The 25241-nt window shown below is 45.9% G+C and overlaps 1 protein-coding gene across 1 annotated transcript; it reads left to right on the forward strand.

The window, feature by feature from the left end:
- The first annotated feature begins 3759 nt into the window (after positions 1–3759).
- Positions 3760–16759, forward strand: LOC121843209 (G-protein coupled receptor 26-like). The gene is given in 4 exon segments (XM_042312792.1): positions 3760–4370; positions 4373–4592; positions 10890–11003; positions 16050–16759. Coding segments are annotated over 4 exon segments (1029 nt in total). The 5' UTR covers positions 3760–3925; the 3' UTR covers positions 16300–16759.
- The last annotated feature ends 8482 nt before the right edge of the window (positions 16760–25241 follow it).

A 25241-nucleotide genomic window follows, 5' to 3' on the forward strand; every position in this document is an offset into this window, starting at 1 on the left:
CCCCAGACTCCAGCCACCAGCCCCAGACCAGCCACCAGCCCTCAGCCTGACAAAGCCTAACTGAGGTTCTGAGTAGAACAGTGTGTGTGTGTGTGTGTGTGTGTGTGTGTGTGTGTGTGTGTGTGTGTGTGTGTGTGTGTGTGTGTGTGTATGTATGTGTGCGTGCGTGTGTGTGTGTGTGTGTGCGTCCGTGCGTGTGTGTGTGTGTGGGGGGGGGGTTCTCAGCCACACCACCCTGTCCCCAACCCCCTCTCCATCCAAAAACCTTGCCCACACCGTGTGTGTGTGTGTGTGTGTGTGTGTGTGTGTGTGTGTGTGTGTGTGTGTGTGTGTGTGTGTGTGTGTGTGAGTGAGTGAGATCCCCTGAACTTGATGTTAGAGATATTAATAATAAAGAGATTCAATTGTCTTTAATCAAAAACATGTGGTTGGAAAGCAATAGCAGCCTGCAGACGACAGAGAGAGACCCCACACTGTCAAGACCCTTACTGAAACAGAGAACAACTGTAAAGACCCTTACTAAAACAGAGAACAACTGTAAAGACCCTTACTGAAACAGAACAACTGTAAAGACCCTTACTGAAACAGAACAACTGTAAAGACCCTTACTGAAACAGAACAACTGTAAAGACCCTTACTGAAACAGAACAACTGTAAAGACCCTTACTGAAACAGAGAACAACTGTAAAGACCCTTACTGAAACAGAACAACTGTAAAGACCCTTACTGAAACAGAGAACAACTGTAAAGACCCTTACTAAAACAGAGAACAACTGTAAAGACCCTTACTGAAACAGAACAACTGTAAAGACCCTTACTGAAACAGAGAACAACTGTAAAGACCCTTACTGAAACAGAGAACAACTGTAAAGACCCTTACTGAAACAGAGAACAACTGTAAAGACCCTTACTGAAACAGAACAACTGTAAAGACCCTTACTGAAACAGAGAACAACTGTAAAGACCCTTACTGAAACAGAGAACAACTGTAAAGACCCTTACTGAAACAGAAAACAACTGTAAAGACCCTTACTGAAACAGAACAACTGTAAAGACCCTTACTGAAACAGAACAACTGTAAAGACCCTTACTGAAACAGAGAACAACTGTAAAGACCCTTACTGAAACAGAACAACTGTAAAGACCCTTACTGAAACAGAACAAGAACAACTATTAAAACAGAGAACAACTGTTAAGACCCTTACTGAAACAGAACAACTGTAAAGACCCTTACTGAAACAGAGAACAACTGTAAAGACCCTTACTGAAACAGAGAACAACTGTAAAGACCCTTACTGAAACAGAACAACTGTAAAGACCCTTACTGAAACAGAGAACAACTGTAAAGACCCTTACTGAAACAGAACAACTGTAAAGACCCTTACTAAAACAGAACTGTAAAGACCCTTAGTGAAACAGAGAACTGTAAAGACCCTTACTAAAACAGTCAGAGGGTCTCATCCTGATCTGTTCCACCTGACCTTCTGCTTGTCTCGACCCGCCTCCACGGTGTCGCCCATCTTCCCCACTTATCCCCTGGGTATTTATACCTGTTTTTTCTGTCTGTCTGTGCCAGTCTATTCTGAAGAGAGAGAGAGAGAGAGAGAGAGAGAGAGAGATCTACCTCCCACTCAGTCTATTCTGGAGAGAGAGAGATCTACCTCCCACTCAGTCTATTCTGGAGAGAGAGAGAGAGAGAGATCTACCTCCCACTCAGTCTATTCTGAGAGAGAGAGAGAGATCTACCTCCCACTCAGTCTATTCTGGAGAGAGAGAGAGAGAGAGAGAGAGAGATCTACCTCCTAATCAGTCTATTCTGAATAGAGAGAGATCTACCTCCCACTCAGTCTATTCTGGAGAGAGAGAGAGAGAATCTATCTCCCACTCAGCCTATTCTGAAGAGAGAGAGGAGATCTACCTCTCACTCAGCCTATTCTGAAGAGAGAGAGAGGAGATCTACCTCCCACTCAGTCTATTCTGAAGAGAGAGAGAGAGGAGATCTACCTCCCACTCAGCCTATTCTGAAGAGAGAGAGAGAGAGAGGAGATCTACCTCCCACTCAGTCTATTCTGAAGAGAGAGAGAGAGAGGAGATCTACCTCCCACTCAGTCTATTCTGAGAGAGAGAGAGAGGAGATCTACCTCCCACTCAGCCTATTCTGAAGAGAGAGAGAGAGAGATCTACCTCCCACTCAGTCTATTCTGAAGAGAGAGAGAGAGAGAGGAGATCTACCTCCCACTCAGTCTATTCTGAAGAGAGAGAGAGAGGAGATCTACCTCCCACTCAGTCTATTCTGAGAGAGAGAGAGAGAGGAGATCTACCTCCCACTCAGTCTATTCTGAAGAGCGAGAGAGAGAGAGATCTACCTCCCACTCAGCCTATTCTGAAGAGAGAGAGAGAGAGAGAGGAGATCTACCTCCCACTCAGTCTATTCTGAAGAGAGAGAGAGAGAGAGAGGAGATCTACCTCCCACTCAGTCTATTCTGAAGAGAGAGAGAGAGAGAGAGGAGATCTACCTCCCACTCAGCCTATTCTGAAGAGAGAGAGAGAGAGAGATCTACCTCCCACTCAGTCTATTCTGAAGAGAGAGAGAGAGAGGAGATCTACCTCCCACTCAGTCTATTCTGAAGAGAGTAGAGAGGAGATCTACCTCCCACTCAGTCTATTCTGAAGAGAGAGAGAGAGAGAGAGAGGAGATCTACCTCCCACTCAGTCTATTCTGAAGAGCGAGAGAGAGAGAGATCTACCTCCCACTCAGCCTATTCTGAAGAGAGAGAGGAGATCTACCTCCCACTCAGCCTATTCTGAAGAGAGAGAGAGGAGATCTACCTCCCACTCAGTCTATTCTGAAGAGAGAGAGAAAGAGGAGATCTACCTCCCACTCAGTCTATCCTGAAGAGAGGGAGAGATCTACCTCCCACTCAGTCTATTCTGAAGAGAGAGAGAGAGAGAGAGAGAGAGAGAGAGAGAGAGAGAGAGGAGATATACCTCCCACTCAGTCTATTCTGAAGAGAGAGAGTGGAGAGGAGATCTACCTCCCACTCAGTCTATTCTGAACAGAGAGAGAGATCTACCTCCCACTCAGTCTATTCTGAAGAGAGAGAGATGAGATCTACCTCCCAATCAGTCTATTCTGAAGAGAGAGAGATGAGATCTACCTCCCACTCAGTCTATTCTGAGAGAGAGAGAGGAGATCTACCTCCCACTCAGTCTATTCTGAAGAGAGAGAGAGATCTACCTCCCACTCAGTCTATTCTGAAGAGAGAGAGATGAGATCTACCTCCCAATCAGTCTATTCTGGAGAGAGAGAGATGAGATCTACCTCCCAATCAGTCTATTCTGGAGAGTGAGAGAGAGAGAGAGAAGACCTACCTCTCACTCAGTCTATTCTGAAGAGAGAGAGAGAGAGAGCTCTACATCCCCCTCAGTCTCTCCCTCAGAGAGAGCGAGCGAGAGAGATACAGAGAGAGATACAGAGAGAGAGAGAGAGAGAGAGAGAGAGAGGAGCTGTCTTGAGAGAGCAGCGTCACAGAAGATAACACCACTGCAGAGACACGGGCATATTGGCACAGCGCCTGACAGCTGGCGTTTCTTTGCACTTAGTCGTAAACGGGGGAGTTTACTTGCTCAGATTTCTCCTGCGCGTCTCGGCCTCTCTCATTATGTTTGGAATCCTCCTAACTTGATGGACTTCACCATCCCCTCTGCTGGTTCCTGCAGTAGAAGTCTGAGGACAACGAGGCAGAGGAGAGACACGGTTGCGCTCCACAGGAGAGGGATATAACCAGGGAATGTCTGGATGTGGTTATGGGGTGAGTCTTCCAGCTAACACCATGCCTTTATTCCATAGCCACATACGGTGGCTGGATCTGGACATAATTATTACCAAAAGGCAGATTTATAATAAGTGACTGGGACAGACACCATGGCCGCTGTGGAGGTGCTTCTCTCCGTCTTGATGCTAGTCATTATCGTAGTGTCTTTGCTGTCCAACGCCGTGGTGCTGATCTGCTTTCTGTACAACCCACAGATCAGGAAGCAAGTGCCCTGTGTGTTCACCCTCAACCTCACTTTTTGTAACTTGTTGCTGACCGTTTCCAACATGCCTCTAACTCTGGTGGGTCTCGTCAACAAGGGTCAGCCCGGAAGTGACGCCTTCTGTCAGTTGGTCGGCTTCTCGGAGACGTTTTTAACCACTAATTCGATGTTGAGCATGGCCGCTCTGAGCATCGACAGGTGGATCGCTGTCGTGTTCCCGTTGAGGTACCACTCTAGAATACGACATAGAGATGCCGCTCTCGTGCTCGGATACACGTGGATACATTCTATGTCTTTTTCGACAGCGGCTGCTTGCCTCTCGTGGGTGGGATACCGTCCGCTTACGCGTCGTGCACGCTCTCCGACGTGACGGACAACAGTCAGACTCCGTTTGTTGTCTTTACTGTGGTGTTTCACTCCCTCACCTTTCTCCTGTCCTTTCTAGTCCTGTGCGTCACATACCTGAAAGTGCTGAAGGTGGCAAGGTTCCACTGTAAACGGATAGACGTTATCACAATGCAAACTTTAGTGCTGCTTGTGGATATTCACCCAAGGTAAGAGGAGGCCTTTGAGTTGCATTTCTCTCTGTGCACCTTACTCCAACTCACCTTACTCCAACTCACCTTACTCCAACTCACCTTACTCCAACTCACTTTACTCCAACTCATCTTACTCCAACTGACCTTACTCCAACTCACCTTACTCCAACTCACCTTACTCCAACTCACCTTACTCCAACTCACTTTACTCCAACTCACCTTACTCCAACTCACCTTACTCCAACTCACCTTACGCCAACTCGCCTTACTCCAACTCACCTTACTCCAACTCACCGTACTCCAACTCACCTTTCTCCAACTCACCTTACTCCAACTCACCTTACTCCAACTCACCTTACTCCAACTCACCTTACCCCAACTCACCTTACTCCAACTCACCTTACTCCAACTCACCTTACTCCAACTCACCTTACTCCAACTCATCTTACTCCAACTCACCTTACTCCAACTCACCTTACTCCAACTCACCTTACTCCAACTCACCTTACTCCTGACCATACTCCAACTCACCTTACTCCAACTCACCTTACTCCAACTCACCTTACTCCAACTCACCTTACTCCAACTACCTTACTCCAACTCTCCTTACTCCAACTCACCTTACTCCAACTCACCTTACTCCAACTCACCTTACTCCAACTACCTTACTCCAACTCTCCTTACTCCAACTCTCCTTACTCCAACTCACTTTACTCCAACTCACCTTACTCAAACAATTGTTTTGAATTCATGTTGAAACCAGAACAATGCATCATGGGACATTTCTTTATTCTATTATGATCTGTTGTGTTCTATTCTGTTGTGTTATATTCTGTTGTGTTCTATTGTGTTGTGTTCTATTCTGTTGTGTTCTATTGTGTTGTGTTCTATTGTGTTGTGTTCTATTGTGTTGTGTTCTATTGTGTTGTGTTCTATTGTGTTGTGTTCTATTGTGTTGTGTTCTATTGTGTTGTGTTCTATTGTGTTGTGTTCTATTGTGTTGTGTTCTATTCTGTGTTGTGTTCTATTCTGTTGTGTTATATTGTGTTGTGTTCTATTTTGTTGTGTTCTATTCTGTTGTGTTATATTCTGTTGTGTTCTATTCTGTTGTGTTATATTGTGTTGTGTTCTATTGTGTTGTGTTCTATTGTGTTGTGTTATATTGTTTTGTGTTCTATTGTATTGTGTTCTATTTTGTTGTGTTCTATTCTGTTGTGTTATATTGTGTTGTGTTCTATTCTGTTGTGTTCTATTTTGTTGTGTTCTATTCTGTTGTGTTATATTGTGTTGTGTTCTATTCTGTTGTGTTCTATTCTGTTGTGTTCTATTGTGTTGTGTTCTATTGTGTTGTGTTATATTGTGTTGTGTTCTATTGTGTTGTGTTCTATTCTGTTGTGTTCTATTGTGTTGTGTTCTATTCTGTTGTGTTCTATTGTGTTGTGTTCTATTCTGTTGTGTTATATTGTGTTGTGTTCTATTGTGTTGTGTTCTATTGTGTTGTGTTCTATTGTGTTGTGTTATATTGTGTTGTGTTCTATTGTGTTGTGTTCTATTGTGTTGTGTTCTATTCTGTTGTGTTCTATTGTGTTGTGATCTATTCTGTTGTGTTCTATTGTGTTGTGTTCTATTGTGTTGTGTTCTATTGTGTTGTGTTATATTGTGTTGTGTTCTATTCTGTTGTGTTCTATTGTGTTGTGTTCTATTCTGTTGTGTTCTATTGTGTTGTGTTCTATTGTGTTGTGTTCTATTGTGTTGTGTTATATTGTGGTCTATTATATTGTGTTGTGTTCTATGGAGTTATATTCTATTGTGTTGTGTTATATTCTGTTGTGTTCTATTGTGTTGTGTTATATTGTGTTGTGTTCTATGGAGTTATATTCTATTGTGTTGTGTTCTATTGTGTTGAGTTCTCTACTGTTGTGTTCTATGGAGTTATATTCTATTGTGTTGTGTTCTATTGTGTTGTGTTCTATGGAGTTATATTCTATTGTGTTGTGTTCTATTCTGTTGTGTTCTCTACTGTTGTGTTCTCTACTGTTGTGTTCTAATATGTTGTGTTGTGTTATATTGTGTTCTATGATATTGTGTTGTGTTATATTGTGTTCTATGATATTGTGTTCTATTGTGTTATATGGTGTTGTGTTCTATTGTGTTAAATGGTGTTGTGTTGTGTTCTATTGTGTTAAATGGTGTTGTGTTCTATTATATTGTGTTGTGTTATATTGTGGTCTATTATATTGTGTTGTGTTATTGTGTTCTATGATATTGTGTTCTATTGTGTTAAATGGTGTTGTGTTGTGTTCTATTATGTTGTATTATATTGTGTTGTGTTATATTGTGTTGTATTATATTGTGTTGTATTGCATTCTATACCATTGTGTTCTATTGTGTTGTGTTCTACTGTGGTCTATTGTGTCCTATCGTGTTGTGTTCTGTTGAGTATATTCTATTGTGTTCTATTCTACAGTGCTCTATTGTGTTCTATTGTGTTCTATTCTACTGTGCTCTATTGTGTTCTATTGTGTTCTATTCTATTGTGTTCTATTGTGTTCAATTCTGGTGTGTTCTATTCTATTGTGTTCTATTGTGTTCTATTCTACTGTGCTCTATTGTGTTCTATTGTGTTCTATTCTACTGTGCTCTATTGTGTTCTATTGTGTTCTATTCTATTGTGTTCTATTGTGTTCAATTCTGGTGTGTTCTATTCTATTGTGTTCTATTGTGTTCTATTCTGTTGTGTTCTATTCTATTGTGTTCTAATCCATTATGTTTTACTGTGTTCTCTTCTATTGTGTTCAATATACAGTGTTCTACATGTAGTAACTCCAGATAGTTAATGGTTATATATACATGTAGTAACTCCAGATAGTTAATGGCTATATCTGTTCTACATGTAGTAACTCCAGATAGTTCATGGTTATATATACATGTAGTAACTCCAGATAGTTAATGGTTATATATACATGTAGTAACTCCAGATAGTTAATGGTTATATATACATGTAGTAACTCCAGATAGTTAATGGTTATATATACATGTAGTAACTCCAGATAGTTAATGGTTATATATACAGATAGTTACGGTAACTCCAGATAGTTAATGGTTATATATACATGTAGTAACTCCAGATAGTTAATGGCTATATCTGTTCTACATGTAGTAACTCCAGATAGTTAATGGTTATATATACATGTAGTAACTCCAGATAGTTAATGGTTGTATATACATGTAGTAACTCCAGATAGTTATTGGTTATATATACATGTAGTAACTCCAGATAGTTAATGGTTATATCTGTTCTACATGTAGTAACTCCAGATAGTTAATGGTTATATATACATGTAGTAACTCCAGATAGTTAATGGTTCTATCTGTTCTACATGTAGCAACTCCAGATAGTTAACGGTTATATATACATGTAGTAACTCCAGATAGTTAATGGTTATATATACATGTAGTAACTCCAGATAGTTAATGGTTATATATACATGTAGTAACTCCAGATAGTTAATGGTTATATATACATGTAGTAACTCCAGATAGTTAATGGTTATATATACATGTAGTAACTCCAGATAGTTAATGGTTATATATACATGTAGTAACTCCAGATAGTTAATGGTTATATATACATGTAGTAACTCCAGATAGTTAATGGTTATATATACATGTAGTAACTCCAGATAGTTAATGGTTATATATACATGTAGTAACTCCAGATAGTTAATGGTTATATATACATGTAGTAACTCCAGATAGTTAATGGTTATATATACATGTAGTATATATGGGTAAATGGGTAACATTCTATAACCATCATCATCACACACCAGACCACACACACACACGTCACGTAATCATGTACAACACACGTGTCTTTAACCACTCTAGTGTCAACATGATTATGACAATATTGCTGTCTACGACTGCCATGTGCACATGCATATGCACACACATGCACACATACACACATGCACACTGTCGTCCTCAATCTCTATGGCTGACAGATAAACAGACACCTAATTGCACCTCATGGCACCTCATGGCACGTAATGACACATAATGACAACTCATGTCATTTAATAGCACCTCATGGCACCTCATGACAACTAATGACACCTCAAGGCACCTAATGACAACTAATGATACCTAATGGCACCTAATGACACCTCATGGCACCTCATGTCACTTCAGCACACCTAAGCACACCTAATGACACATAACGACAACTCATGTCATTTAATAGCACCTCATGGCACCTCATGACAACTAATGACACCTCAAGGCACCTAATGACAACTAATGATACCTAATGGCACCTAATGACACCTCATGGCACCTCATGTCACTTCAGCACACCTAATGACACCTCATGGCACCTCATGGCACCTAATGACACCTAATGGCACCTCATGGCACCTAATGACACCTAATGAAACCTCGTGGCACCTCGTGGCACCTCATGACACCTAATGACACCTCATGGCACCTCGTGGCACCTCGTGGCACCTCGTGGCACCTCCTTGGCACCTCGTGGCACCTCATGGCACCTCATGGCACCTCATGGCACCTCATGGCACCTCTAGACACCTCGTGGCACCTCGTGGCACCTCGTGGCACCTCGTGGCACCTCATGGCACCTCATGGCACCTCTAGACACCTCATGGCACCTCGTGGCACCTCGTGGCACCTCCTTGGCACCTCGTGGCACCTCATGGCACCTCATGGCACCTCATGGCACCTCATGGCACCTCATGGCACCTCATGGCACTTCATGGCACTTCATGACACCTCATGACACCTCATGTCACTTCAGCGCACCTCGTGGCACCTCCTTGGCACCTCGTGGCACCTCCTTGGCACCTCATGGCACCTCATGGCACCTCATGGCACTTCATGGCACTTCATGACACCTCATGACACCTCATGTCACTTCAGCACACCGAATGGCACCTCATGACACCTCATGGCACCTCGTGGCACCCCATGGCACCTCATGACACCTAATGGCACCTCATGACACCTCATCGCACCTCATGACACCTCGTGGCACCTCATGACACCTATTGGCACCTCATGGCACCTCATGGCACCTCATGACACCTATTGACACCTCATGGCACCTCATGACACATAATGACAATGACACATAATGACAACTCATGTCATTTAATAGCACCTCATGGCACCGCATGACAACTAATGACACCTCAAGGAACCTAATGACAACTAATGATACCTAATGGCACCTAATGACACCTCAATGCACCTCATGTTACTTCAGCACACCTAAGCACACCTAATGACACATAACGACAACTCATGTCATTTAATAGCACCTCATGGCACCTCATGACAACTAATGACACCTCAAGGAACCTAATGACAACTAATGATACCTAATGGCACCTAATGACACCTCAATGCACCTCATGTTACTTCAGCACACCTAAGCACACCTAATGACACATAACGACAACTCATGTCATTTAATAGCACCTCATGGCACCTCATGACAACTAATGACACCTCAAGGCACCTAATGACAACTAATGATACCTAATGGCACCTAATGACACCTCGTGGCACCTCGTGGCACCTCATGGCACCTCATGACACCTATTGACACCTCATGGCACCTCATGACACCTAATGACACCTCATGGCACCTAATGACACCTCATGACACCTATTGACACCTCATGGCACCTAATGACACCTCATGGCACCCAATGACACCTAATGACACCTAATGACACCTAATGACACCTAATGACACCTCATGGCACCCAATGACACCTAATGACACCCAATGACACCTAATGACACCTCATGGCACCTCATGAAACATAATGACACCTCATGAAACAATGACACCCATGAAATGAAACCTCATGGCACCTAATGAAACCTCATGGCACCTAATGACACCTAATGGCACCTCATGGAACCCCATGGCACCTCATGACACCTAATGACACCTAATGACACCTCATTAAACATAATGACACCTCATGACACCTCATGACACCTCATGACACCTCACGGCACCTATTGACACCTCATGACACCTCATGACACCCCCATGACACCTCATGACACCTCATGACACCTCATGGCACCTCACCTCACGGCACCTATTGACACCTCATGACAACCAATGACACCTCGTGGCACCTCGTGGCACCTCATGGCACCTCATGGCACCTCATGGCACCTAATGAAACCTGATTTGAGGTCTAACAACATAATCATGTTCACGTCATGAAGACATGTGTCAAATAAAGTGTAACCACATATTTCCCTGATCAGTGTTCGAGAGCGTTGTCTGGAGGAGCAGAAGAGGAGGAGACAGAGAGCAACCAGGAAGATCAGTACCTTCATCGGCACGTTCATGGTCTGCTTTGCTCCCTACGTCATCACCAGGTAGGTAGAAAGGGGGGAGGGGAAGAGAGAGAGATATCTTTACAAGCAACATTAGATGAGATGTCCCTGATATCTTTACAAGAGTACATTAGATGGGATGTCCCTGACAGTGTCTCTTTACAAGAGTACAGTAGAAGATAATAATAACCAGGTTCAACAGGACCAATGTCACCTAGCAGGAAGCCAGCCATATTAACAAGGATCAACAGGATCTATACCACCAGCCAGCCAGCCATAATAACAAGGATCAACAGGATCTATACCACCTGCCAGCCATAATAACAAGGATCAACAGGATCTATACCACCTGGCAGCCAGCCAAAATAACAAGGATCAAAAGGATCTATACCACCTGCCAGCCAGCCAAAATAACAAGGATCAACAGGGTCTATACCACCTGGCAGCCATAATAACAAGGATCAACAGGGTCTATACCACCTGGCAGCCAGCCAAAATAACAAGGATCAACAGGATCTATACCACCTGCCAGCCATAATAACAAGGATCAACAGGATCTATACCACCTGGCAGCCATAATAACAAGGATCAACAGGATCTATACCACCTGGCAGCCAGCCAAAATAACAAGGATCAAAAGGATCTATACCACCTGCCAGCCAGCCAAAATAACAAGGATCAACAGGGTCTACACCACCTGGCAGCCATAATAACAAGGATCAACAGGGTCTATACCACCTGGCAGCCATAATAACAAGGATCAACAGGAACTATACCACCTGCCACCTGGCAGCCAGCCAGCCATAATAACAAGGATCAACAGGATCTATACCACCTGCCAGCCAGCCAGCCATAATAACAAGGATCAACAGGATCTATACCACCTGCCAGCCAGCCAGCCATAATAACAAGGATCAACAGGATCTATACCACCTGGCAGCCAGCCAGCCATAATAACAAGGATCAACAGGATCTATACCACCTGCCAGCCAGCCATAATAACAAGGATCAACAGGATCTATCAACAGGATCTATACCACCAGCCAGCCATAATAACAAGGATCAACAGGATCTATACCACCTGCCAGCCATAATAACAAGGATCAACAGGATCTATACCACCTGCCAGCCAGCCAGCCATAATAACAAGGATCAACAGGATCTATACCACCTGCCAGCCAGCCAGCCATAATAACAAGGATCAACAGGATCTATACCACCAGCCAGCCATAATAACAAGGATCAACAGGATCTATACCACCAGCCAGCCATAATAACAAGGATCAACAGGATCTATACCAGCCATAATAACAAGGCCAGCCAGCCAGCCATAATAACAAGGATCAACAGGATCTATACCACCTGCCAGCCAGCCAGCCATAATAACAAGGATCAACAGGATCTATACCACCTGCCAGCCATAATAACAAGGATCAACAGGATCTATACCACCTGCCAGCCAGCCATAATAACAAGGATCAACAGGATCTATACCACCAGCCAGCCATAATAACAAGGATCAACAGGATCTATACCACCAGCCAACCAGACATAATAACAAGGATCAACAGGATCTATACCACCAACCAGCCAGCCATAATAACAAGGATCAACAGGATCTATAGCCAGCCAGCCATAATAACAAGGACCAGGCCATCCAGCCAGCCATAATAACAAGGATCAACAGGATCTATACCACCTGCCAGCCAGCCATAATAACAAGGATCAACAGGATCTATACCACCTGCCAGCCATAAAAACAAGGATCAACAGGATCTATACCACCAGCCAGCCAGCCATAATCAACAGGAGGATCAACAGGATCTATACCACCAGCCAGCCATAATAACAAGGATCAACAGGATCTATACCACCTGCCAGCCAGCCATAATAACAAGGATCAACAGGATCTATACCACCTGCCAGCCATAATAACAAGGATCAACAGGATCTATACCACCTGCCAGCCAGTCAGCCATAATAACAAGGATCAACAGGATCTATACCACCTGCCAGCCATAATAACAAGGATCAACAGGATCTATACCACCTTCCAGCCAGCCATAATAACAAGGATCAACAGGATCTATACCACCTACCAGCCAGAATAACAAGGATCAACAGGATCTATACCACCTGCCAGCCATAATAACAAGGATCAACAGGATCTATACCACCATAATAACAAGGCCAGCCAGCCAGCCATAATAACAAGGATCAACAGGATCTATACCACCTGCCAGCCATAATAACAAGGATCAACAGGATCTATACCACCAGCCAGCCAGCCATAATAACAAGGATCAACAGGATCTATACCACCAGCCAGCCACCTGCCAGCCATAATAACAAGGATCAACAGGATCTATACACCTGCCAGCCAGCCAGCCATAATAACAAGGATCAACAGGATCTATACCACCAGCCAGCCATAATAACAAGGATCAACAGGATCTATACCACCTGCCAGCCAGCCATAATAACAAGGATCAACAGGATCCATATACCACCTGGCAGCCAGCCAGCCATAATAACAAGGATCAACAGGATCTATACCACCACCACCAGCCAACCATAATAACAAGGATCAACAGGATCTATACCCAGCCAGCCAGCCAGCCATAATAACAAGGATCAACAGGATCTATACCACCTGCCAGCCAGCCAGCCATAATAACAAGGATCAACAGGATCTATACCACCTGCCAGCCCAGCCAAAATAACAAGGATCAACAGGATCTATACCACCAGCCAGCCATAATAACAAGGATCAACAGGATCTATACCACCTACCAGCCATAATAACAAGGATCAACAGGATCTATACCACCAGCCAGCCATAATAACAAGGATCAACAGGATCTATTCCACCTGCCAGCCAGCCATAATAACAAGGATCAACAGGAGCCAGCCAGCCATTATAACAAGGATCAACAGGATCTATACCACCTGCCAGCCAGCCAGCCATAATAACAAGGATCAACAGGTTCTATACCACCTACCAGCCATAATAACAAGGATCAACAGGATCTATACCACCAGCCAGCCATAATAACAAGGATCAACAGGATCTATACCACCTGCCAGCCAGCCATAATAACAAGGATCAACAGGATCTATACCACCTGCCAGCCATAATAACAAGGATCAACAGGATCTATACCACCTGCCAGCCAGCCATAATAACAACAGGATCTATACCAGGATAACAAGGATCAACACCACCTGCCAGCCATAATAACAAGGATCAACAGGATCTATACCACCTGCCAGCCAGCCATAATAACAAGGATCAACAGGATCTATACCACCTGCCAGCCATAATAACAAGGATCAACAGGATCTATACCACCTACCAGCCATAATAACAAGGATCAACAGCCACCTGGCAGCCATAATAACAAGGATCAACAGGATCTATACCACCTGCCAGCCAGCCATAATAACAAGGATCAACAGGATCTATACCACCTGCCAGCCATAATAACAAGGATCAACAGGATCTATACCACCTGGCAGCCATAATAACAAGGATCAACAGGATCTATACCACCAGCCAGCCAGCCATAATAACAAGGATCAACAGGATCTATACCACCAGCCAGGCCAGCCATAATAACAAGGATCAACAGGATCTATACCACCTGCCAGCCAGCCATAATAACAAGGATCAACAGGATCTATATACCACCTGGCAGCCATAATAACAAGGATCAACAGGATCTATACCAGCCAGCCAGCCATAATAACAAGGATCAACAGGATCTATACCACCTGGCAGCCATAATAACAAGGATCAACAGGATCTATACCACCTGCCACCTGCCAGCCATAGGATCCACCTGCAGCCAGCCAGCAAGGATCAACAGGATCTATACCACCTGGCAGCCATAATAACAAGGAGCCAGCCACCTGGCAGCCATAATAACAAGGATCAACAGGATCTCCATCCACCTGGCAGCCCACCAGCCAGCCAGCCAGCCAGCCAGCCAGCCATCCACCAGCCAGCCAGCCATAATAACAAGTGGAAGTGTTTCTGTTCAGAGAATTCTGCTGTGCTGGAAGTGTTTGTGATGGAAAATTAGGAAATGATTTCTCACGGGGTTGGAAGACAGGCTCATAAATCAACAGAATAATTTGTTTTGGTGTACTTTTGACAGCCAGCCACAATTTGATATTGCACGTTAATTCGGTCTACAGTAACGTATCCCTGCTGTGTTTTGGTAACTTACTGTGCTGTTGACTTTCAGGACAACAGAAAGGCACAATATACCCAGGCATCTTCAAATGGAAGATACATATCTCAGTGCTCGATTCAAAGACCTTGATTCAATCCGTAGTGCAGAAGTTTAAGCCTTATACAGAAATGTCCTGTACATTTCAACCGTGCTACAATACAGATCTTCTGCGTTATGGAATTGATCAAGCCCTAGGTCTTTAAATAATGAATTAATCTTTACCTGCCCTGTAAGTACATTATCATGAACTGAATAATATGTATTATGTAACAAACAACATAACTAAATGTCTGCTTTGAACTCTGACCTCTTCTGTAGTTGTGGGATGACAATTAGAATGTTGCACTTTGACATCCATAAATAGAGAGATATCTAAGACATCCCTCTCCCCCTCCCCCTCTCCTCCCCTCTCTCCCTCTCCTCCCCTCTCTCCCCTCTCCTCCCCTCTCTCCCTCTCCTCCCCTCTCTCCCCCTCTCCTACCCTCTCTCTCCCTCTCCTCCCCTCTCCTCCCTCTCCCCTCTCCTCCCTTCTCTCCCTCTCCTCCCTTCTCTCCCTCTCCTCCCTTCTCTCCCTCCCTCCCTCTCCTCCCCCTCTCCCTCCCCTCTCCTCTCCTCCTCCTCTCTCCCCTCTCCTCCCCTCTCCTCCCCCTCTCTCTCTCCCCTCTCCTCCCTCTCCCCCTCTCCTCCCTTCTCTCCCTCTCCTCCCCTCTCTCCCTCCTCTCCTCCCTCTCCCCTCTCCTACACTCTCTCCCTCTCCTCCCCTCTCCTCTCTCCCTCTCCTCCCCTCTCTCCCTCTCCTACACTCTCTCCCTTTATCTCTCTCTCATCCCTCTTTCCCGATCCTGTATAGGATTGTGGAGTTATTTCCGTCCGTGCCTATCGATCACCGCTGGGGAGTGGTCTCCAAGTGCCTGGCCTACAGCAAGGCGGCCTGCGACCCCTTCGTCTACTCCCTGCTCCGTAACCAGTACAAGAAGACGTGTGGTGACATCATCAACAGGCTGCTGAAGCCCAGCTCTATGAATGCATCTGGACCAGGTCACCACGACAACCATGAGACTAGGGGGAGGAACAACACAGTCCAGACTGCAGCAGACTGAGGAAGGGGGTTGTGTTATTGTCTAAGGGTTGGTACTCTATGTTCAGACTGAGACCGGGGGTTGTGTTACTGTCTAAGGGTTGATAGTCTATGTTCAGACTGAGGAAGGGGGTTGTGTTACTGTCTAAGGGTTGATACTCTATGTTCAGACTGAGGCAGGGGGTTGTGTTACTGTCTAAGGGTTGATACTCTATGTTCAGACTGAGGCCGGGGGTTGTGTTACTGTCTAAGGGTTGATAGTCTATGTTCAGACTGAGGAAGGGGTTGTGTTATTGTCTAAGGGTTGATACTCTATGTTCAGACTGAGGAAGGGGGTTGTGTTATTGTCTAAGGGTTGATACTCTATGTTCAGACTGAGAAAGGGGGTTGTGTTATTGTCTAAGGGTTGATACTCTATGTTCAGACTGAGGAAGGGGGTTGTGTTACTGTCTAAGGGTTGATACTCTATGTTCAGACTGAGGCCGGGGTTGTGTTATTGTCTAAGGGTTGATACTCTATGTTCAGTCTGAGGAAGGGGTTGTGTTATTGTCTAAGGGTTGATACTCTATGTTCAGACTGAGGAAGGGGGTTGTGTTACTGTCTAAGGGTTGATACTCTATGTTCAGACTGAGACCGGGGGTTGTGTTACTGTCTAAGGGTTGATACTCTATGTTCAGTCTGATGTATGTGGGACTGTTATTGTCTAAGGGTTGATACTCTATGTTCAGACTGATGTATGTGGGACTGTTATTGTCTGATACTCTATGTTCAGTCTGATGTATGTGGGACTGTTATTGTCTGATACTCTATGTTCAGTCTGATGTATGTGGGACTGTTATTGTCTGATACTCTATGTTCAGTCTGATGTGGGACTGTTATTGTCTGATACTCTATGTTCAGTCTGATGTATGTGGGACTGTTATTGTCTGATACTCTATGTTCAGTCTGATGTGTGGGACTGTTATTGTCTGATACTCTATGTTCAGTCTGATGTGGGACTGTTATTGTCTGATACTCTATATGAGAATATAAAGTTACAAGTCACATAACAAGAACACAGGAAGAACAGAGGCAAGGATTTCTGGGATACGGTTCAGTGTATTTCTGTGGTCATCCTAATCCCGTCACACAGCGACCGATACGGCCGCAGCACCAACGTGTTGTTGTGAAGAAGATGGACTCCGGACAGATTTGTGTTGAGGCAGACTTACTCTCACTGAGAACAAAAATCCTCTTGTGTTGATCCTACTGAGGAGAGGTAGTTGTGAGCCGTAAACACACTAGCCATTCTATGATTGTCAGCATTTGTATGCTTTCACATTACCAACAAATATATCTATACCACTACACTCCAACAAGGGTTAAACGGCTGTCCCCATAGGAGAACCCCTTTTTGGTTCCGAGAAAAACTATTTTGTGTTCCGTGTTAAAACCTCTGTGGAACAGGGTTCTTCTACCTGCAACCAAAACGAGTTTTCCAAAGGGTTGTCCAATGGGAACAGCCGAACAACCCCTTTGGGTTCTTGATATCACCCCCTAAGTGTGTAGGAGTAACATTACATAAAGACATGGAAGGTACAAATAGTTGTACAGTATGTTTTAGTATGTGGGCTGAGTTGGGGGGTGGGTACGGTGGCCCTGAGGGGCCAAGTAGCTTTGTATGAAGGGAGTGCCTCAGTAAGTGTTGTGGTGTTGAAAGGTAGCACATAACATGGCACCTAAAGGAGAGGATACGATCTGATTATTACTGTGATGACGACATGTTAGGAAAACACATTGAGGCTTGTTACCTGGGCGATAGACTCAGGTATTTAAAACACATTGAGGCTTGTTACCTGGGAGATAGACTCAGGTATTTAAAACACATTGAGGCTTGTTACCTGGGAGATAGACTCAGGTATTTAAAACACATTGAGGCTTGTTACCTGGGAGATAGACTCAGGTATTTAAAACACATTGAGGCTTGTTGCCTGGGAGATAGACTCAGGTATTTAAAACACATTGAGGCTTGTTACCTGGGCGATAGACTCAGGTATTTAAAACACATTGAGGCTTGTTACCTGGGCGATAGACTCAGGTATTTAAAACACATTGAGGCTTGTTACCTGGGAGATAGACTCAGGTATTTAAAACACATTGAGGCTTGTTACCTGGGAGATAGACTCAGGTATTTAAAACACATTGAGGCTTGTTACCTGGGAGATAGACTCAGGTATTTAAAACACATTGAGGCTTGTTACCTGGGAGATAGACTCAGGTATTTTACTCTTGATAAAATACACTTCTAATGCTCTCATCTCGACTCAGGTGATTTGGTCCTATCAGCGCTTGTGAGCACACCCTTACAGGATTAGATAGGGAGAAAGACCGGTTCTTTCCCTGTTGTATTTAAAAGCAGTGCTTATGTAGCTCTCACATGCATCGATATGTCCCCAATGGAACTCTATTCCCTATGTACAGCTATGGGCCCTGGTCAAAAGCATTGCACTAAATAGGGGATATGGTGCTATTTGGGATGTAACCCTATGTATTCTCTGATTCTTCAACTGGCCCACTAGCCAAGTTCATGTTTTAATGGGGGATCTGGCCTTCAGACTGATTCTACAACTGGCCCACTAGCCATGTTTTAATGGGGGATCTGGCCTTCAGACTGATTCTTCAACTGGCCCACTAGCCATGTTTTAATGGGGGATCTGGCCTTCAGACTGATTATTCAACTGGCCCACTAGCCAAGTTCATGTTTTAATGGGGGATCTGGCCTTCAGACTGATTATTTTCAACTGGCCCACTAGACAAGTTCATGTTTTAATGGGGGATCTGGCCTTCAGACTGTTAACATTGCTTTTGTTGTGACTGACTGACTGTCTATCTGACTGACTGTCTGACTAACTGACATACTGGTGACTTGCTGTCAGACTGACTAACTAACTGACTGACTGGCTGACTAACTAACTGACTGGCTGTCAGACTGACTAACTAACTGACTGGCTGGTGACTGGCTGTCAGACTGACCGTCTACATGACTGACAGACTGTCATGCTGACTGGCTGACTGGCTGACTAACTAACTGACTGGCTGACTGACTGGCTGACTGACTAACTGACTGGCTGACTAACTAACTGACTGGTTGACTGACTGACTGACTGTCTGACTAACTAACTGACTGGCTGACTAACTAACTGACTGGCTGACTGACTGACTGACTGTCTGACTAACTAACTGACTGGCTGACTGACTGACTGGCTGACTGACTAACTGACTGACTGGCTGACTGTCTGATTAACTAACTGACTGGCTGACTGTCTGATTAACTAACTGACTGGCTGTCAGACTGACTAACTAACTGACTGGCTGGTGACTGTCTGTCAGACTGATGGGTTTCCCTCAGGTTGTTTGATCAAGTGTAACATAATTAACAGAACTTGGCTAGCCTCGACTTGCATCCCACAGAGAAGAGAAGAGCTCTTCAACCTTGTGTTTGTGTGTGTGTGTGTGTTTCTTTCAGAAAGATGGGTGATGGGTGCCATTATTATGGAATATGGAAATCAATCCATAAATATGTTTCTCTTCTTGAGTACTCACAGCGGTGGAAATACGGTCTGAATAATGTGTTAGACAATACATTAATTACACAAACTCTCACTTCCCTTTCCCAACTTTACCTGTTCCTTTTGGATCCTACTGGAGCAGGGGACCTCCCATTCCCAACTTTACCTGTTCCTTTTGGCTCCTACTGGAGCAGGGGACCTCCCATTCCCAACTTTACCTGTTCCTTTTGGCTCCTACTGGAGCAGGGGACCTCCCATTCCCAACTTTACCTGTTCCTTTTGGCTCCTACTGGAGCAGGGGACCTCCCATTCCCAACTTTACCTATTCCTTTTACCTCCTACTGGAGCAGGGGACCTCCCATTCCCAACTTTACCTGTTCCTTTTGGCTCCTACTGGAGCAGGGGACCTCCCATTCCCAACTTTACCTGTTCCTTTTGGCTCCTACTGGAGCAGGGGACCTCCCATTCCCAACTTTACCTATTCCTTTTACCTCCTACTGGAGCAGGGGACCTCCCATTCCCAACTTTACCTATTCCTTTTACCTCCTACTGGAGCAGGGGACCTCCCATTCCCAACTTTACCTGTTCCTTTTGGCTCCTACTGGAGCAGGGGACCTCCCATTCCCAACGTTACCTGTTCCTTTTAGATCCTAGTGGAGCAGGGGACCTCCCATTCCCAACTTTACCTGTTCCTTTTAGATCCTACTGGAGCAGGGGACTTCCCATTCCCAACTTTACCTGTTCCTTTTGGCTCCTAGTGGAGCAGGGGACCTCCCATTCCCAACTTTACCTGTTCCTTTTGGATCCTAGTGGAGCAGGGGACCTCCCATTCCCAACTTTACCTGTTCCTTTTGGCTCCTAGTGGAGCAGGGGACCTCCCATTCCCAACTTTACCTGTTCCTTTTGGCTCCTAGTGGAGCAGGGGACCTCCCATTCCCAACTTTACCTGTTCCTTTTGGCTCCTAGTGGAGCAGGGGACCTCCCATTCCCAACGTTACCTGTTCCTTTTGGATCCTACTGGAGCAGGGGACCTCCCATTCCCAACTTTACCTGTTCCTTTTGGCTCCTAGTGGAGCAGGGGACCTCCCATTCCCAACTTTACCTGTTCCTTTTCTCTCCTAGTGGAGCAGGGGACCTCCCATTCCCAACTTTACCTGTTCCTTTTAGCTCCTAGTGGAGCAGGGGACCTCCCATTCCCAACTTTACCTGTTCCTTTTGGATCCTAGTGGAGCAGGGGACCTCCCATTCCCAACTTTACCTGTTCCTTTTAGATCCTAGTGGAGCAGGGGACCTCCCATTCCCAACTTTACCTGTTCCTTTTGGATCCTAGTGGAGCAGGGGACCTCCCATTCCCAACGTTACCTGTTCCTATTCTCTCCTACTGGAGCAGGGGACCTCCCATTCCCAACGTTACCTGTTCCTTTTAGATCCTACTGGAGTAGGGGACCTCCCATTCCCAATGTTACCTGTTCCTTTTGGCTCCTAGTGGAGCAGGGGACCTCCCATTCCCAACTTTACCTGTTCCTTTTGGATCCTACTGGAGCAGGGGACCTCCCATTCCCAACTTTACCTGTTCCTTTTAGATCCTAGTGGAGCAGGGGACCTCCCATTCCCAACTTTACCTGTTCCTTTTGGATCCTACTGGAGCAGGGGACCTCCCATTCCCAAATTTACCTGTTCCTTTTAGATCCTAGTGGAGCAGGGGACCTCCCATTCCCAACTTTACCTGTTCCTTTTGGATCCTAGTGGAGCAGGGGACCTCCCATTCCCAACTTTACCTGTTCCTTTTGGATCCTAGTGGAGCAGGGGACCTCCCATTCCCAACTTTACCTGTTCCTTTTAGATCCTACTGGAGCAGGGGACCTCCCATTCCCAACTTTACCTGTTCCTTTTACCTCCTAGTGGAGCAGGGGACCTCCCATTCCCAACTTTACCTGTTCCTTTTGGCTCCTAGTGGAGCAGGGGACCTCCCATTCCCAACTTTACCTGTTCCTTTTGGCTCCTAGTGGAGCAGGGGACCTCCCATTCCCAACTTTACCTGTTCCTTTTGGCTCCTAGTGGAGCAGGGGACCTCCCATTCCCAACTTTACCTGTTCCTTTTGGCTCCTAGTGGAGCAGGGGACCTCCCATTCCCAACTTTACCTATTCCTTTTGGCTCCTAGTGGAGCAGGGGACCTCCCATTCCCAACGTTACCTGTTCCTTTTGGATCCTACTGGAGCAGGGGATCTCCCATTCCCAACTTTACCTGTTCCTTTTGGCTCCTACTGGAGCAGGGGACTTCCCATTCCCAACTTTACCTGTTCCTTTTGGCTCCTAGTGGAGCAGGGGACCTCCCATTCCCAACTTTACCTGTTCCTTTTCTCTCCTAGTGGAGCAGGGGACCTCCCATTCCCAACTTTACCTGTTCCTTTTAGCTCCTAGTGGAGCAGGGGACCTCCCATTCCCAACTTTACCTGTTCCTTTTGGATCCTAGTGGAGCAGGGGACCTCCCATTCCCAACTTTACCTGTTCCTTTTGGATCCTACTGGAGCAGGGGACCTCCCATTCCCAACGTTACCTGTTCCTTTTCTCTCCTAGTGGAGCAGGGGACCTCCCATTCCCAACTTTACCTGTTCCTTTTGGATCCTAGTGGAGCAGGGGACTTCCCATTCCCAACGTTACCTATTCCTTTTGGATCCTAGTGGAGCAGGGGACCTCCCATGCCCAACTTTACCTGTTCCTTTTGGCTCCTACTGGAGCAGGGGACCTCCCATTCCCAACTTTACCTGTTCCTTTTGGATCCTAGTGGAGCAGGGGACCTCCCATTCCCAACTTTACCTGTTCCTTTTGGCTCCTACTGGAGCAGGGGACTTCCCATTCCCAACTTTACCTGTTCCTTTTGGCTCCTAGTGGAGCAGGGGACCTCCCATTCCCAACTTTACCTGTTCCTTTTCTCTCCTAGTGGAGCAGGGGACCTCCCATTCCCAACTTTACCTGTTCCTTTTCTCTCCTAGTGGAGCAGGGGACCTCCCATTCCCAACTTTACCTGTTCCTTTTAGCTCCTAGTGGAGCAGGGGACCTCCCATTCCCAACTTTACCTGTTCCTTTTGGATCCTAGTGGAGCAGGGGACCTCCCATTCCCAACTTTACCTGTTCCTTTTGGATCCTACTGGAGCAGGGGACCTCCCATTCCCAACGTTACCTGTTCCTTTTCTCTCCTAGTGGAGCAGGGGACCTCCCATTCCCAACTTTACCTGTTCCTTTTGGATCCTAGTGGAGCAGGGGACTTCCCATTCCCAACGTTACCTATTCCTTTTGGATCCTAGTGGAGCAGGGGACCTCCCATGCCCAACTTTACCTGTTCCTTTTGGATCCTAGTGGAGCAGGGGACCTCCCATTCCCAACGTTACCTGTTCCTTTTAGATCCTAGTGGAGCAGGGGACCTCCCATTCCCAACTTTACCTGTTCCTTTTGGCTCCTAGTGGAGCAGGGGACCTCCCATTCCCAACTTTACCTGTTCCTTTTGGCTCCTAGTGGAGCAGGGGACCTCCCATTCCCAACTTTACCTATTCCTTTTGGCTCCTAGTGGAGCAGGGGACCTCCCATTCCCAACGTTACCTGTTCCTTTTGGATCCTACTGGAGCAGGGGATCTCCCATTCCCAACTTTACCTGTTCCTTTTGGCTCCTACTGGAGCAGGGGACTTCCCATTCCCAACTTTACCTGTTCCTTTTGGCTCCTAGTGGAGCAGGGGACCTCCCATTCCCAACTTTACCTGTTCCTTTTCTCTCCTAGTGGAGCAGGGGACCTCCCATTCCCAACTTTACCTGTTCCTTTTAGCTCCTAGTGGAGCAGGGGACCTCCCATTCCCAACTTTACCTGTTCCTTTTGGATCCTAGTGGAGCAGGGGACCTCCCATTCCCAACTTTACCTGTTCCTTTTGGATCCTAGTGGAGCAGGGGACCTCCCATTCCCAACTTTACCTGTTCCTTTTGGATCCTAGTGGAGCAGGGGACCTCCCATTCCCAACTTTACCTGTTCCTTTTGGCTCCTACTGGAGCAGGGGACTTCCCATTCCCAACTTTACCTGTTCCTTTTGGCTCCTAGTGGAGCAGGGGACCTCCCATTCCCAACTTTACCTGTTCCTTTTCTCTCCTAGTGGAGCAGGGGACCTCCCATTCCCAACTTTACCTGTTCCTTTTCTCTCCTAGTGGAGCAGGGGACCTCCCATTCCCAACTTTACCTGTTCCTTTTAGCTCCTAGTGGAGCAGGGGACCTCCCATTCCCAACTTTACCTGTTCCTTTTGGATCCTAGTGGAGCAGGGGACCTCCCATTCCCAACTTTACCTGTTCCTTTTGGATCCTACTGGAGCAGGGGACCTCCCATTCCCAACGTTACCTGTTCCTTTTCTCTCCTAGTGGAGCAGGGGACCTCCCATTCCCAACTTTACCTGTTCCTTTTGGATCCTAGTGGAGCAGGGGACTTCCCATTCCCAACGTTACCTATTCCTTTTGGATCCTAGTGGAGCAGGGGACCTCCCATGCCCAACTTTACCTGTTCCTTTTGGATCCTAGTGGAGCAGGGGACCTCCCATTCCCAACGTTACCTGTTCCTTTTAGATCCTAGTGGAGCAGGGGACCTCCCATTCCCAACTTTACCTGTTCCTTTTGGATCCTACTGGAGCAGGGGACCTCCCATTCCCAACTTTACCTGTTCCTTTTGGCTCCTACTGGAGCAGGGGACCTCCCATTCCCAACGTTACCTGTTCCTTTTGGATCCCAGTGGAGCAGGGGACCTCCCATTCCCAACTTTACCTGTTCCTTTTGGATCCTAGTGGAGCAGGGGACTTCCCATTCCCAACTTTACCTGTTCCTTTTCTCTCCTAGTGGAGCAGGGGACCTCCCATTCCCAACTTTACCTGTTCCTTTTGGATCCTACTGGAGCAGGGGACCTCCCATTCCCAACTGTACCTGTTCCTTTTGGATCCTAGTGGAGCAGGGGACCTCTCATTCCAACTTTACCTGTTCCTTTTGGATCCTACTGGAGCAGGGGACCTCCCATTCCAACTTTACCTGTTCCTTTTGGATCCTAGTGGAGCAGGGGACCTCCCATTCCCAACTTTACCTGTTCCTTTTGGATCCTAGAGGAGCAGGGGACCTCCCATTCCCAACTTTACCTGTTCCTTTTGGATCCTACTGTTGCAGGGGACCTCCCATTCCCAACTTTACCTGTTCCTTTTGGCTCCTACTGGAGCAGGGGACCTCCCATTCCCAACTTTACCTGTTCCTTTTGGATCCTAGTGGAGCAGGGGACCTCCCATTCCCAACTTTACCTGTTCCTTTTGGATCCTACTGGAGCAGGGGACCTCCCATTCCCAACTTTACCTGTTCCTTTTGGATCCTAGTGGAGCAGGGGACCTCCCATTCCCAACTGTAC

The sequence above is a fragment of the Oncorhynchus tshawytscha genome, unplaced genomic scaffold (assembly GCF_018296145.1).
Source record: "Oncorhynchus tshawytscha isolate Ot180627B unplaced genomic scaffold, Otsh_v2.0 Un_contig_8838_pilon_pilon, whole genome shotgun sequence".
Lineage (NCBI taxonomy): Eukaryota > Metazoa > Chordata > Actinopteri > Salmoniformes > Salmonidae > Oncorhynchus > Oncorhynchus tshawytscha.